The following is a 16,289-nucleotide window of genomic DNA, read 5'->3' on the forward strand; positions in this document are numbered from 1 at the left end:
ATGAGTTTTCGTACCGGAATGAAAATCTCGCTCCGGTACAGTTACCGGGGTGAACTCGCACCGGTATGACTCGCTCTTGTGTGAGATTTCGTGCTGGTATCATGTAAACAAATACAGAGCCCCAAGAGGGAACTGGAGTGAACTCGTACCGGAATGAAAGTCGCGCCGGTATCATGTAAACACCCCCTTAGACGGGTTAAGCTGAATGCGGGCGGACCGAATACTTTACATGCAGACCGTATCGATCGTCTGGTAGCTTCTCCACACCATGCATACTAAACAACCCTAGCCTCTCGCCGATTTTTCTTTTCTCCCTATACCCCACTTGCGAGCCTGTTCACAGGCTAAAACAACCCTTACATACAGCCTTTTTGTTATTTGAACTTATAATTACCGGATTAACAATGGAATGATATTTTAATAACACAGTTGTTATTCCAGTGGGGTTTGCTGGAACTGATGATTATAATCAACTCATGTGACTTTACATCTCACCACGTGCGTTGATAGCATAATTGTAAAATTATATACCAAAGCTCTATGCTAAAAAATTTAACATTTATATTATTGTTCATCTACTCGTTATGGAGGATATGTAGTTTACAATATATATTCTGCTACAACTAAATACCTGTAGGATGTCTTGGACGTTTTTACATTTGATAATGTTAAAGACGTAGGTTGCCGAAAATGAAAATAAACAGCAACAACCACATCAGAGAATCCTAACCAGAAATCCGATGTTATCCATAAACTTCGATGGTTTTGTCATCGTACCTTGATCTCGAGAAAAGCTCTCCTCCGTTCATAAAATCCTGTCCGAGTATAGGCGTCCACTTCTCAACACGTGTCATCTTCATTTGTAGTATTCAACGACAGCAACTAAACTGCACAAATTCTCGAGGGAAAGTACAATTTCTACAGTTTGCGAAATTATTTTCGTCTGTCATCTGGCTTTTATACTTATTTACTTACTCCAAAGTCACAGCACATTGAGTGACATACAACGAGTGACGTCACTATGGAGAAATGCGAAATGACGACCACTTACAATTCTATTCGACAATGGGCCGGGAGGGCCAGGAGGAGCATATCACTCAGTGTTTTTAAAAATAGCATATTCCAACAACTAGAGAGCAACAGCCATGCACTGAGCACATGCCATTTCAGTGCCCATCACGTGATTATAGTCGGAATGGCCATTCGCTATCACGTGTTAGCACTCAACGGTAAACCGCTGGCAAGGCAAGCCCACAGCTTGCTCTGGTTTTGAAGTCTTTTGTTGATTTCAGCCAGAGCTGATGTGAATGACTTGCTTGTTTGTGTCGGCTGTTGAGAGTGAACATGCTCCACTGTTGTTTGTGTGTTCGGTTTCTCTATCTTTCCTGTTGATACTGTTGGCTCTCGTCTGAGTAGTAACGGCCGAGTTCTTCTTCTTCTCTTTCCGCGAAATATGTTGGGTGATTTGCTTTTCTGAAGTTGTAATGTGAATAAAAATAAACATTAGTGTGTTGTTCATTATTGCTGTTAGTATTTAAAGGCAATTTCTCTAACTTTACCACTAAAGTTGATAGAACATCGCTCTCCGGCGTCAGATGGCTTCCTGTGTACCTGGAGGATGAGCTCAGTAGAGAAAAACTGAAGCTTGAGCCTGATCATTGGTTTTCCTGTTGACCACCTGGCTCCACTTGACTTTATTCTCGTCGCTTCTAGACTATTATCTGTAATCTATTTGTTGCGTTCTACTTATTTTAACATTTTGCTTTATCTTCACTGTAAATCTATCGTATTTTTCCTCAAATTTTGCTTTTATCTTTATTGTAAACCAATTATGTTTTTTAAAATTCATTGTCACTCTGTTTTGTTATTGTAATATTTCGCTTTCAGTATCTTCAGTGTAAACCCACTGCATTTTCAACCCTAAAACTCCAAAAACATAATTAGAATTTGAACTGACAGAAGTGGTAGGCACTGTTTTCGTCGAACGCACGGATAATTATAACGCTGTTATTAAAAAGGTTCGTTGTAGAGTTCCTTTTTTTTTCTTTGTATTCCTGAACTGGGAGGCAGAAGGAAAACATGCCGGCTACCCAGGTTCGAAATTATGTTTGATGAGATTTTCGTTCTAACCGCCTCGGAATACTCCGTTTATCGAGAAGGTATCTCGGGAAACAAATTAACCTGTATTAAGTGTCTGCTGAATTTCACTTGAACCATAGTTGTACTTCGCACGGTATTTTATTTGACTGCTTCTCAATAATGAGTGCTGGGCCTATGTAGCGTTTGTAACGGAGCCTCGTCGTTTTGCAAGAAAGGTCTACGCTTCTCGTGGCGAAAAGCGTTATTCTCGCGCAGAAAACGCCTTTTTGTAGAAGAAAGAGTACTCGCAGTGTACTTGACTTACCTCTCTCTGTCGACTCTTTGTTGTAGCTTGGTTTCTCTTCACGCGTGGCTTTCGTGCCTGTTTTCTGCTCTCTTCTATCACTAAACGAGTGTACAACTCAGCTCTGTAATCTGAAATGGAAAATAAATAAGCAACGTAACGTAACATTGAGATCACGAAAATTAAATTTAGGTTTCGCATTAAAAGGACGACCGCGACATTTCTAGAACAGCAATGATATATGCGCATAAGAAAGTTAATATTAATTCTATTCCAAACAAACGGTTGGTCGAACGTAAATAATGCATCACGTGTTAACCATGTGTTGCACATGTTCCAAGTCTTCTGCATGTTGATCATGTACCTCGTGATATAGAGACAAACCACCGCATACTCACGGTCTCACGACTGTAACTTTGTAAAGAAAAAATACTTTAAGCCGCCGTTACACGTTGAAACTTCAGTAGCTGAAACTTGTGTGCAACGGCGAACGAGACCAGTTTCACGAAGTGGTGTTACACGGTGAAACTCTTGTTTTTTCACCACTGAGACCGTTGCAAGCCGTTGCAGAAGTAGAAAGCGGTTCTACTTTTCGTGAAACTTGTCTCGCAACGGAAGTTCGAAAAAGTTTCACGAAACCGACCATGTTACACGGTGCAACGCCTGCTGAAACTTGTTTCGCAGCGCCGTTGCACACAAGTTTCAGCTCAAAGTTTCAACGTGTAACGGCGGCTTTAGTGTCGCGGTGAACTGGGAGGAGTAATGACATGATGCAGTAAAGAAAGCAGCCAATCTCGTACCCAGAGTCCTCGGGCTCTTTGGCCAGCGGTTGGTCGCCAGGAGAGACTCTGGGCTGTTGACCAACTGCTGGCCAAAGAGCCTGAGGACTCTGGGTACGAGATTGGAAAGCAGCATGAATAGGCTCTGTAGTTAAGCTCTGTAGTGGGGGACAAGGCGGTCAGCGGAGCGAGCTGAGCGATCAATGGAGCTGGATGCTGATTTTTCATACGCACCTATCCCCAGATCTACACAGGCTAGCTGTAAGTTGTCACGCGAGCTTCTAACCTTTACGCCTCGGGATGTATAGCCTGCGCAGGCGACGAATGTCCGAAGATTTTTGCTCACCAATATGTACAAAAAAATATGCGTTTCTTAGCGACACCAAATGTGATTGGAAAATAGACCGTCGATTTCCACCTAATATTCTAAGAAGGGGTGGAGGGAGTGTTCATGCCCCTCCCAGCAAAACAACTGCTAGTTTAATATACTCAGTACCTGAAAACCTTTTTCCACCGATTGTTCGCGTCTCTGTCAGCACGTGACCACATTGACAAGAACTCCATGATTCGGGTATCTGTTAAAACACGAAGGAATTGAAATTATTCATTTCTTAATTCTCGCTTGCAAATAAATTCAACGATAAAATTGAACGACGTTTCGGAGTCGTATGACACCATTTTCAAGTTTTTAAAAAATGATTACAATGAACTGTGAGAAATAGTTCGATGAACTATTTTAAAACATAATAAACAATTATGTAATGTCACGCAAATAGCTTGGCACGAGTTCAGTCGGATTGGGAGCCTAAGGCTGGTTCGAACCGCTATGCAAATATCTAAAAAAGCTTGTTCTTTTGCATTTTGACGATGTGAACCGAACTGTAGCAAGTTATTACTAAATTAAATGTCAACGTTTGAGCTACTGTCTTCAGCGCAAATGGAAAATTCGACTGACAGACTACTGATCGGGGCCCAAACAAACCTATCAAAGGAGTCAGAATACAAAGATTAACGACATAACGACACGACGACAAACACACTTCCGTTTTCCAAACTATTGAAGGAGTCATTCCAAACGTGAGAGAGGTCAGCAACAAAGCCGGCAACCTACAGCTGTAAGTATTGTTGGCGCGCCAGAGCACTTGAAACATTAAATTCGATATTACTTCTTAATACATGTCGGATTGTATTTTAACACCTCACTCTGTGGTCCACGGCTCTTTTGTTATCTCTAGAATTGAAGTGAATAACCGAAAGACATAACAGGAATTCTACAGCCATCTGAAGGTTTGCTTTTGCGAGTGAATATTTAATATCGGGAAATAAAAAAAGAGCACCATATATAAGCTGACGCGGTCAGCTCCTTCCCAGCTAGAACGATGGAAAACGGGCACGTCTGTTGACCGTTCGTCCAGATCATCATAAAATAGGAAAGAGATTGAGCGAGTGAAAACAGCAATAAGGAAGGCATAACAAGAGTTACCGCTTCCTTTTAAACAACACAACAGCAGAATTCTCTGAGAACGAGATGCAGAAAACATCCGCTGTTGCGACAAACGACACGTGAGCCATAATCACTAATGCTGATTACGTGTGGACGGTTTCCGTAAAAATATATGCTCAATAATTGTCTGCTGCATTTGGAAATTTATTCAGTCAAGGGTTCGTTAATTGCATGCTGCTTTTAAAACTTCCGGTTTTCACTAGCAAACAATTTCGAACCAACCGTTTGGACTTCCCGGTTTCGCCGTGTCAACATAGAGAAGGAATCTTAACTTGCCCTAACCAAACTAAACAGCATGTTTTAGTTTTTTTTCTCTTTTTTCAATTGTGAAAAGGTGGTTCGTTTGATGAGCAAATGATGTCCGTGAAAAAGAGGTGGATTATTGAGAAGCGATATGGAAGATAAACAGGTTTAGCTGGTTGACAACAAGTTTTTGCTAAGGGAAGTCATAACATATTGCGCATACTGACTTTACGTTCGACTTCTCATTTTTCCGCTGTACAAAATTACCTTTACGTAGCATTGAAGACCGTTCAATTTTCGTGTGCAAAATAACTTGCATTTTGTGACTCTTGAATAATACTTCCCGGCGTGGCTGATTCAACCGCATAACAAGCTTGCCACTCAACCCGAAAGTACTTATCTATCACAAGAAGAAGGTCGTTTAGCACTGGTCTGTCGATTTGTGGTCCGTTTAAGTAAGGATACTCCCATTTACACGGCATTTACTAACGTGCATTACCGATAAATTTTGTCACCTTAGAACTTTGGTACTCGTGCACTCCTCAGGTGTAAATTCATCGGCACTCCGTCAGGTGGTGGTCTTGGCTAACTAATATTTTACACGAGCCGATGAAATGGGTATTTATAGGCAAAAAAATAAAGGAGTATTGTGCGTTTTCATATTGGTTTGCGTTCTGAAAGGAGATTGCCGATTGCATCAGTGCAAGTGAACTGTGAGATACGTTATCATACTCAGAAAAAATATTCATCAAAACCACAGCTCTTCACCAATTTACTCTAATTTGCAAAGCCTTTGACAATTTTGTCACATCCAACGCCTCGCTTCTGACATCTGGAAAATGATAGTAGCGTTTATTTCTCAAGCGAATCGTGTTTTATGAGAAATTGGAATTCAACAAATGTCAAACGTGAACATGACGTTCACGCTCGGTTAAACTGAAATATTTTTTCTTCAATACCGTTTTATTTAAATTCAACACGACTCAATTTATTGCTATTTAAATAAAACAGTGCCTGTAGCCGATGAATTGGGTAGAATAACGTTGTCGAGAGAGAACCCGTTCCTAAATCCATAACCGTTTTTAATAGCATCATGAAATAACCGCAAAGCTCAGGCGTCTGTCCGAATGTTCCATGTAATTCAGATGAGCATCTTTCGTGGCAAAAATACCCGCAATGTCTGTTTAGAACGATGGCCTGCCGTGTTTCTTCAATTAATTTTCAGGGTTCAAGAAGGAAAAAGTGGAACAGAAGGCGTCTGTGAAATATGTCTAACAGTGGCGCATTTCTCGTCTGTTCTTCTCTTGACCTCGAATGAACTACAATCAAATGATCGTCGGCTCGCTCGTTCCGAATCACGATTTTGTTCCCGAAATACTCAGTAATCTCATCGATTTCAAGACCAAATTTTACTGAGTTCATTGCTTTTAAGCCTTGAAGAATAACTTACCTGTCTGTTACAGGCAACACACTGCTTCATAGCGGCCATGTTGTCAGTCTATGTTTTCCGTCTCGTGGTAAAATTACACAATTCACCAAACGAGAGAAGGGTCGGGTTATCACGTCATAGAACATGTGACCCTCGAAACGCAAAATATCGGAATTAATTCAGGTTTAAAGTTGCCTCGTGGTTTTTCTCTATTTAAAAGCCGATTATTGATAAGCTTTGAAAATTTATGGAACTGAAAGCTTGGGTAGTATCAGAAATAAATGTTTATTAAATCGTTCAAAAACTTACGGAGTCTTTGTTTGGACAACTTTATATCTAGGCGGCAGGTGGAAACCACCCGAGGAATAAATTAACCTCAACACAGAGCTTAGAACATAAAACTGTCTGGCGATGAATTCGCCTGCTGACCCAGTAATAATGATACTTTGGAAAAGAAAACATTTTGAATTGACAGTCAACTTCCATCTGTGTCGAACATTTCGACAGGCATGGCTCGTGTAAAAACAGAAGGTTTGCGTGAAAGGCTTTACGGTTCTTTGCCTGTGGTAGGAATCTTTTGTGGTTAACATTAATGTGAGCTATTATGAGAAAACCGGGTCTAAAATAATGTGACGAGAAAGACAAGTTGGCAAAGCTGAGCACACTGAATGAATGTCTTCAAGACTGCTTGTTTACTGCTTGACAGAACAAAGATGACATCAAACAAATTAACTCGACATAGCAAGTTATTCCATCTGCATTTATCTGAAATATCATGTCGTATTCAAAATGTTTTCATATGTTTTGTTTCCTAGGTATCAGCTAAATATCTAAAAAAGCATGAGTGATTATTTCAGACGGCTCTACTGGTGCACTTTATTATTTATTTACATTCTAATTGTGACGGCAAGAACATTTTCGCGTCAACTGTCGCATTTTAACGCAAATCTAAGATGACGATTAAAGAGAATCTCTATTGTGGCTCTCAGTTAGCTAAAAAAATTATTCGAGGGTTATTTCATTGCTGAACATTTTTGTTTCGGCTAAGACTCTCGCAGTTGGATCATTGTTCGAATTACATTAACTGACAAATTCAAACAGTAAGCTGTTTTGGAAATAGATCTGACGTAGGTTGTTTGGTAAAGATAAAGAAACAGAGCAACTTTAAATCAGTAAAAACAAAAAGCTAGTAAGAGGTTTAGTCACTGACTACCTCAGGGTGTACCCAACGGATGTATGGTGGGATATCTGTTGGGAAGGCTAGGCATAAAGCGCTGCAGAAATTCGGATTTACTTGTGTTGGAAAACAAGAGTTTTCTTTTGTTAAATTTTGCTTCTGATCTTTCGTAACATGAGCAAACCAATTTCTTTTGTTTTCGAAAATAAACGAAACATCCGGTGTACAAAATAAGGCCAGCTCTAGTATTTTCATTAGGGTACTTGCCTAAACGTAGTTCATCCCAACTCATCTCAACTAAATCCCGGAATCTTCACAGACCTTATTTTTACTATTTTCGTAAAAATACTTGACTGCATAAAGTGTGACTAATAATAATAATAATAATAATAATAATAATAATTGAAATATTCCGAGCAAAATCGATATTTACAAGTTAAAAGTACAACAAAGAACTATTAAAAACCTATTTACAACTCAATTCATCATCACTAAAAATATATTTGGAAGTTAAAATACGGTCCTCGATGACGGGAAAAAAAAGAGAAAAAAAACAACTCTTATTAAAAATATAAGCGGATTATATCGGTCATTAAATAGCTAAGGGGAAAAAAAGAAAAAAAAAGAAACCTGAGAAATTCGTTCTCATCCTAAAATCTAGCCAGTTGTTTATCGATTTCAAAGTCGGTATCTGCAATCTTCAGCGGTGCTCTTTGCGTACAACGTGAGCCTCTCAAGCATAGCAGCGCAGATCTCAGGAGGGCGAATGAGACTTTGGCGCGAATCCATGACATTGTAATACCGTAATTCTCTCCCTTCTTGGTCGATAAGAGTTCGGCCAGTCTACTATGATATCTCATGCATTCACCTGCCATTCCTCCGGTGGTAGTAAATACCAGTGGAGTGAAGGATCCTTGTTCCACCTCCAGCACCCTGCTGGCGTACATTCTCTTCTTGTCACTCTCATGCTGGCGGTAGATTTGTTTTGGGGTGAGGCCTCGATAAGACTCTGCGCTCGGGTAACAAACCCTTACATCAAAAAAGGCAGAGCCTTGCCGATACCAATAATAATAATAATAATAATAATAATAATAATAATAATAATAATAATAATAACATTATTAGTTAAACATTAGAAGTTTGGATTTTCTTCAGGGTTTTATAATTTGATTCATGTTTAGAGCTTCAGTGTATATGATTTTCTTAACTGAACATTAGGATTTAGCGGTTTGATTAGAAGTTAGTGATCAGTTGTTACGGTTTAGTCTTCGTGAGGTTGGCTACGGTTTCCTGCCCAACCATCGTTTGCTTAGGTTCTGGGCATCCAGAAGTTTACACTGCCTTTGTGATAATAATAATATAGTGGTTTATTAAAACCACATATTGGTACTCGGAAGTGAATTACGAGTGTTTACAAGTGAAATTTAAAAAAATACAGTTTCTGATTTAAAAACTACTGGCGAGGGACTGGAATTACAATACTTTGAAGGTAAATGACAATTTAATCTAATCTATTTACAAATTAGATTTCAAGATATCAAGAAAAGATTCACATAATGTTCTCTTGCCTTCAATAACATCTTTCAGCTCACTGGGCAGGAAACAACATCCCCAGAATCCCTTTCACCCTTGTTCAGCGATTCTTTCAGCTAGTTTTCGTTGTAAGTTGTAAACCAGAAGTAAACAAAGGCTCCTATGAGCCAATCCGTGAAAGAAAACGGAGGGAACCCAGATGCTTCAGAACGGAAACAAATATTTGACCCTTGAGGTCTTAGAACTTTATTTTCTTTAAAAACCAACAAAGCACTCGGTCACCCTTTTAAGTCTATCACTGAAAATGATTTTTTGAGACTGGACATCTTTGAATTCTGTTGCTGTAATGATTTTTATTCTCTACTAAGAGAAGCCGGATTCTGACATATTGTTCGTTCAATGACTGCTGTATTATCCGAGCCTATCACGACTTTATTTGGCCAAGTAGTGCCTAATTCATAAGTGAAAACGAAAGAAATGTGCTTTATAGTGTAAGTACATCGTAGATTATCATGCTGTTTTAGCCCAAATCAAACTCATTCACTGAGCCCTGTTGGTACTCCCTTATATAGCTATAGGTATTTGCACCCTAAAGGGTATGAGGTTTGAGCCGTTTTGATCTCAAAATGGATACAGATTTTAACGATTTTGATCTGAAGTCTGAAAACGGGTATGATTTTACAGGCTAGCTCTGGATAGGGTATGAATTTGGGAAAAATTCATGTTTTTGGTATGAAATGGGGTCAGAGGCTTACAGAACTGGACGCCCCACATCCCCAGCAAAAATTCCGAGGAGCCAACCCACCCCGAGCCCTAGAGTCAACGAGAGCTCAACTTCTGAGTACCGTATATTCTCATAAAAGTAGTTGAAACTATTTGATAGGTCACAGTCAATAAAAGACAGTTCCAGCTTAAACTCTCGTCTATTCCAAGAACTATATAACGTGGATCGGCTCTTGACCGAGACGAAACGCCGCGTCAGACTAGCCACGAACATTTCACAAGTATTATTTTCTCTTATCTATTCTAATAAATGTTCGAAAAGATTCAAACTCATTGAGAGCACGGAGAGGTGAAAAAAAGCGCCCACAGAGTCGCGCGAGATTTCCTGAGATTTTATTGTAAATACAGTTGAATCTGAAAAGTACAAAAGCTACGACAAGTTCCAGTGATCGGAGGTTATATTAGATTATATTAGATTATTGCCATGATTTAAGCTAAAGGTTTGACTTATAGGTTTTATTGGGGCTTCGAAGAATACTTAGAGGATAACTTATGGCCAGTCATATCAGCCCTCTCATCGCAGGTTACCTAGCATCATGATCGAGATCGAGATCAGCGCCAGGATATCATACCTTAGACTGTTGTATGTCAGTTGAGCCACTGATGACCATTTTGTTGAACACGACAATGTACAAGTAGTCAGAAGCCAATTGATACAAAATTGTTATTATTCGCAGGTTGCTATCGATCGTTCGGGAAATCGATTACAGTCGAACTCAGTGCTTTTTCGTTCATCGATTGTTATCGATTAGGAAAACCGATAGCAAGCGATAATCGACCATGTGATCAGTCTCGATTCAGTGGTCACGATAGCTTACAATATGATTGTTTCAATTGTGACATTTTTCGATGAATCAAGTCTAGTGGTTATTTTAAAAGGCAGCGTGGTGCATCATGAATTAGTGAGATATATTGCAGTCAGTGAAACTTAGTTGAACGTGGGAAAACCGATAGTAAGCGATAGTCCACCATGTGTTCAGTCTCCATTCAGTGGTCACGGTAGCTTACAATATGTTTGTTTCGATTTATCGATTTACGACATTTTATCGATTTACACATTTTCTGTAACATTCTCCGCTCGCAGACTACTTCTATTTCCTTTGAGCTCAAAAAAGGAAATAGAAGCCTTATCAGCGCGCAGGATATATTCGCTAGTACTCTATAGCAATAAAAAAAATAAGAAATCAATAATAACCGAACTCACCACCTTTTGGATTACAGATTTCTATCGATTACCTGGGTTATAATCAGATATCGATCTTTGCTTTCTATTGACTGAGTATTATCGATTTTCGATCAAAAGAGCGACTACGCCAGTTGTAGTGTGCCGCAGTGCACACCAGTGAAGAGTGAAGCTTGTCTTGAGTACCTTGCTGTGACGCCTTATTTCCGACTGTACTCAGTTGTCTTTTGCTCGCCTCTTCAAGATCAGAAATCCCTTGCGCACTTTCCGCCAGTCTGGGCACATCTGTCTCAAGCTGTTTATACTTCAAATGTGCCTTTGTCGGTGTTGAGTGCCTTGAAGTGTCTTCGTAGCTACCATACACTCTTTTTTTTTTTTTGTACTGACGAACCTTTTTATAAGAACGTTAAGGCTGAGATTAACTAAAATTTAAGAACATAGTAAGAACATTACCCAGGCTGACAGTCAGTTAAGAACATTTTTATTACGACCAAACGTTTTTTTTTTTGTAAATGAACAGTATAAATACGGATAAAATAATACATGTAAAACTTCAGTCTATATTGTCAAATTAACCCAAATAATAGGACAGTCTCGGGTCACGTCCTCATAGATTTATTGAAATGCTATAACAGATAATAATTACAACATCTTAAGAACTTTTCAGGCTCAAATTGCCAAAAATAATAAGAACGTTCAGCCTCAGCCCGAAAATTATACGTTCTTATAAAAAAAGAGTGTACTCTAGTTTCATGGCCGAAATCGATCTGCATTGTGATTTATAACCCGGAAATAACCCCTTCTAAATTCAGCGCCAAAGAGCGTGAGCTTCCTTCAAAACTGAGATGGAAATGAAACCATACGGAAAATCAAACTCACTTTAAGTCAAAAACATTGTAGACAAAGACTACAGCTAATATACGCGACATGCGCAGACGAGAATTCTCCATTAGTATCTGTGTTCCCAGATTTTTATGCATGGGTAAACGCGTGAACGAGGAAATAAATCGCATAACGGACAAGAATGAATGATAAACGTCAGGATCTCGCTTTCTTCTTTGCAACTTTTCCATTTTGTATTGAAATGATTAATACAAGCACAGGCCTAACTCCATTCCCAGCAATCAAAGACGCGGCAAGCAAAATATCATTGAAGATCGTTTATGGCGCCGTTAGGCTTTCCTCAGCCTTTCTCAGGCGGCGTGAAAGAATAGGGAAAAACCGTCACAAAATACTGAGTCATTCTACACATGTACGCTTACACGCACTCCTGAAAAGCTTTACTCGGGTTAAAGAAACGACCTTCAGCACAACTACGTGATTTCTGCTCTGTATTGTTTCTATTGTGTCACTTAATCAGGAAACTAGTCAGACAAATAACGCAGAGAATAAAGAAAACGTCTAATATCAATTGCAAGTATAGGGATCAATATTTAGCGACTTGTATCGTGGGTTTAATTTAGTCGAGTTGAATCCTGCCAAAAACCAAGTCGTCGTCGGTTTCTACTAGTCTGTAACATGCTAACGTATGCGTTCTTGGATCAGTGCGATATTGAATTCATTTATGTCTGTACCGAACTACGATATTTTGTAAATTAAAATCTTTTGTGAAGCCTTTAGCGAATCTTCTATAGCAAATTAGCATATGTGCCTAGCTTTACTTTCTTAATTCGGCCATTTTCCGCTTAGCATCTATTTTGTACGTTGTCTCTTGTAGCTTAACGTACAGGTCTGACCTTTTTCTGTTGTCGTGCTATTAGGCAATAAATTCAACGGCAATTATGCGACACTGTGCTGACGTTTAATTTGAAAAAAGACGACGAATTCGTGCTGACTTACCGTCTTACCACAAGCTACGCATAGATGTGAGTCCATGCCGCCAAAATTACAAGCGTCTGAAACGTTTCCGCAGATTCTCTGGGGTTCAGATGATCTGCTTGTAGCTGCAGATCGCTGCAGATGCAAATGCGTGTAATATAAAGTGACGGGTAATTTCAAAATTAAACATGTTGACGTGATGACCGCAATCACACGTGACGCAATGACACCTCGTGATTCTTTCATTGGAGGGAGGGAACACTTTGTAGAGGAAGGGGGACCACTGCACTAAGAGGAGGGTACCGCTGGCTGGAGGGATGAGGCCGACATTAATGGGAGAAGAGGAGGACAAAGAATTTCAGGCCACCGGATAGATCGGTTCAGGCTTTGGCACTGCTGCGTTAGGGTAAGTTTACCCCGGAAAGGGTTGAAACTATTTCAGGCAATGGCATCATTCAATTATTTAGTTTACATGTCACGGCAGATGTTGCATCTCGAAAAATCCGTGATGAATAGATATGAAATTTAAACCTAACTTTGAGGCCGTGAACTCGAGTTTTATAAATGGGTCTGCTCAAATCATGCTTCTTTGACAAGTCAAGTCAAGTCATGCTTCCTTGATTTTATTTGGTTTTCTTTTTTCGCTGCATATAATTTTAGTTATAGTTTATTGATTTTTTAGCATATGATGTTATTTGTATATAGGGCCCCGTTGATAACAGTAGTTTCATTGTAAATTAGCTGAAGGTGCTACCCTATTCAAATAAAGATATCATGCCATGTCTTGACAATACGGTTCGGATGTTTTTTGCTGTTGTTGTTGTTGGTTTTTTTTTTTTTTTGGCCGTTCAAACTCTCCAAAGTCGCCAATATAAAAACAAAAGGTTGCAGTTTTCTTTCGTCTCCTCTTTCTTTTTTCTCCTTTCTTTTCTCTTTCGCATTATTCATAAACTTTCTTGGCGCTATAAAACCCGAGATTCGGTGACGTTTTAAATCAAGTTCATCGGGTACCTTTTCAAAAATTCGAGTACATCATCAGTTCATTGCATAAACGTTTTCTAAAATTTTGCCCAGGCCATTCCACAATTAACGGCGATATGAAAAGGCTCGCAGGGCAGATAATCTGCATTGTGGAATGGTTAAGGCTGCCAATGTGTCTTGTTTGTCTATTATGAATAGTAAAGCGACTACAAAAATTATCTGATAAATACGTGGGAGCCGCCAAGGAATGGAGACTCTAATATGACTAATGCAACATTCATTACAGCGTCGGAAACCAAAAGCCTTTCTTGGACATTTAGCCACATCTCTGACGCTTCAATAATCGCTTCAATGATCATACTGTCTGAGTCCAACTGAACAATCCTAACTACGAAATTCCGCATTAACTTAAGTTTATGAATATTGATAAGTTAGGAGTACAGTGCTCTAAACAAAAGAGCAATAAAAAAGCCCACTAAAAACCGAAAACTTATCCATGCTTCGGTTGGTCGTCAAATCTGACAGATTTTCTGCTCGGAAAATGGTTCCTTTCTTTTGCTGGTGATTAGAGTCTGAGCGCCGATTTGCGATTCGGAGGACTGACTCCATGCTTCGACAAAACCCCATAGAACTTTAATTCTTTTTGCACTTTCTCGTTCCTCAGCTTCTTCAAAACTTAACTTACAGTTCACGCGAGTTGCGAAGAGCACAGAGAATCGATGTTCGCATTTCCCGCTACATTAATCCTGATTTATTGAGACGTTCAGCCTACACAATGCCTAATGATTCGTTTCTCATCGATGGCTTGACTTGACTGACAAATTTACACGGAAGATTTTGGCTTGGCACTGCTACCGTCAGTGTAACTCTCGTTAGCACTATTTTCTTTTTAGCGAGTCCCCCAAATATGTCATGATCGTTGAAACTTGTTTGCATTTCGCGCCCTCAGGGTAGTCAAAGTAAAGTATAAATCGTGAAAATATACAGCTACATGTTAACACTCCTGAATAAGTCAAACAACTCCGGGAAATCAACATTAAGAAGTCCTCTGGCCAGTAACTGGAATCTCGCCGCGTCTTCTAAGGGACGGCGCTGAAGCCTTAGCTGAACCTCTTTCACTGCTCATGAATAGGACGATTAATGAGGGCTAATACGGATAATTTAATAATTTATTTACTTGTACAGCGCCCTTTAACATTAGAATGATCAGAGGCGCGGATGGAAACATGCTGTGTTAACACCTGTTTACAAGACAGGTCCCAAGACTTGTCCATTGAACTTTAGACCCACATCAGTCTTGCCAGTGTTCTCAAAGATACTTCAGACGTGTTGTACATGAAATAATCCACAAGTACCTACAAGAACGCAAACTTCTTTCGTCGCACCAATCTGGTTTTCGCCCGCTCACTTCACTCAACACGGATGTAACAAACACCCTTCTTTAAGTAGAAGAAAGATCCTCGCAGTTAGTACGCAACTTAGTAGTTGCACAAATAAAGCATGAAAAAAATCCCGGCTTGAACGGGATTCGAACCCATGAACTCTAGTGTTAATGGCGCTATCTCCGAGCCTACGTCAATTCAATTTGGAGTCCCTCAGGGCAGCGTCCTGAGCCACTACTGCTTATTATGTATATTAATGATCTTCCGCTTGTTATAAGAGCATGCAGCGTAGAGCTCTACGCCGATGACACCCTTATTTTTCTCGCTGGTAATTCCGTTAGAGAAATTGAATCTCAACTTTCATCTAACCAAGACAGTCTAATTGGCTGCTTATGGTTCATAGCCACCCACCAGAGGCTTAAAACGGTTCACAGTTTCTCGGTCATGGTAAACAGCACCAATTTAGAACGGTGGACACTTTTAAATACCTTAGTATCCTTATCAGGGACCAAACGCTATCTTGGAAAGAGGATATCCGCTCTATGGGGAAAACGATCCCCTCTAGATTAGTCTTATTAAGCCGCGCTCGAGAGGTACTACCAATATCTTCATGACTTACATTGTATAACACTAAGGTGCTACATTTGTTCGTCTGGGATAGCTAAGACCTCGGTAGTAAATCCTACTTAAAGGGGAAGTGTCATGGTGTTTTTGACCTCTTTTCTTAAAAATGGAGAAATAAGATCTTCACTTAGCTACAAAATAATTCTAGAACAACGAGTGGAAAAAATCAACTCAATTCTTGAAAGGAACATTTCTTGATCTCTTCTTACACTTTTTAGAAACAAAATGCGAGAACTTGAAAAAAATTAGCCTAACATTTTTCAAGTTTAAATCCATTCCGAGCCAATTTTGTCTCTGACTAGAGGCACTAATCGACAGTTTTGTTTCACTGGGGTGACAATTTATAACAAAACTAGACAATCATTTTCTTGTTTCTGTTGACAGACAAACGTTTCGGGGTTTTCAAATGACACCAAATTCTCGTGATACTCAGTTCCCCTTTAAACAAGCTTAATCGCCGTGCTGCATGT

At 39.5% G+C, this 16,289-nt stretch overlaps 1 protein-coding gene across 2 annotated transcripts; it reads right to left on the reverse strand.

Annotated features, from left to right (window-relative positions):
- Window positions 1-398: 398 nt before the first annotated feature.
- On the reverse strand, window positions 399-13,020 carry LOC146462213 (uncharacterized). 2 transcript variants are annotated; one of them, XM_085085725.1, is made up of 4 exons: window positions 12,854-13,020; window positions 3,659-3,737; window positions 2,405-2,514; window positions 399-1,473 (listed from the first exon to the last, which is right to left on the reverse strand). In XM_085085725.1, the coding sequence occupies exons 1-4, from the start codon at window positions 12,887-12,889 to the stop codon at window positions 1,210-1,212; spliced, it is 489 nt and encodes a 162-aa protein (XP_084941851.1). In that variant the 5' UTR covers window positions 12,890-13,020; the 3' UTR covers window positions 399-1,209. The 2 variants fall into 2 exon arrangements, with proteins under 2 accessions (XP_084941851.1, XP_084941852.1); XM_085085726.1 differs by lacking the exon at window positions 12,854-13,020 and adding an exon at window positions 6,360-6,514.
- Window positions 13,021-16,289: the final 3,269 nt, after the last annotated feature.

The sequence above is a fragment of the Pavona decussata genome, unplaced genomic scaffold (assembly GCF_977016875.1).
Source record: "Pavona decussata unplaced genomic scaffold, jaPavDecu1.1 SCAFFOLD_190, whole genome shotgun sequence".
NCBI lineage: Eukaryota > Metazoa > Cnidaria > Anthozoa > Scleractinia > Agariciidae > Pavona > Pavona decussata.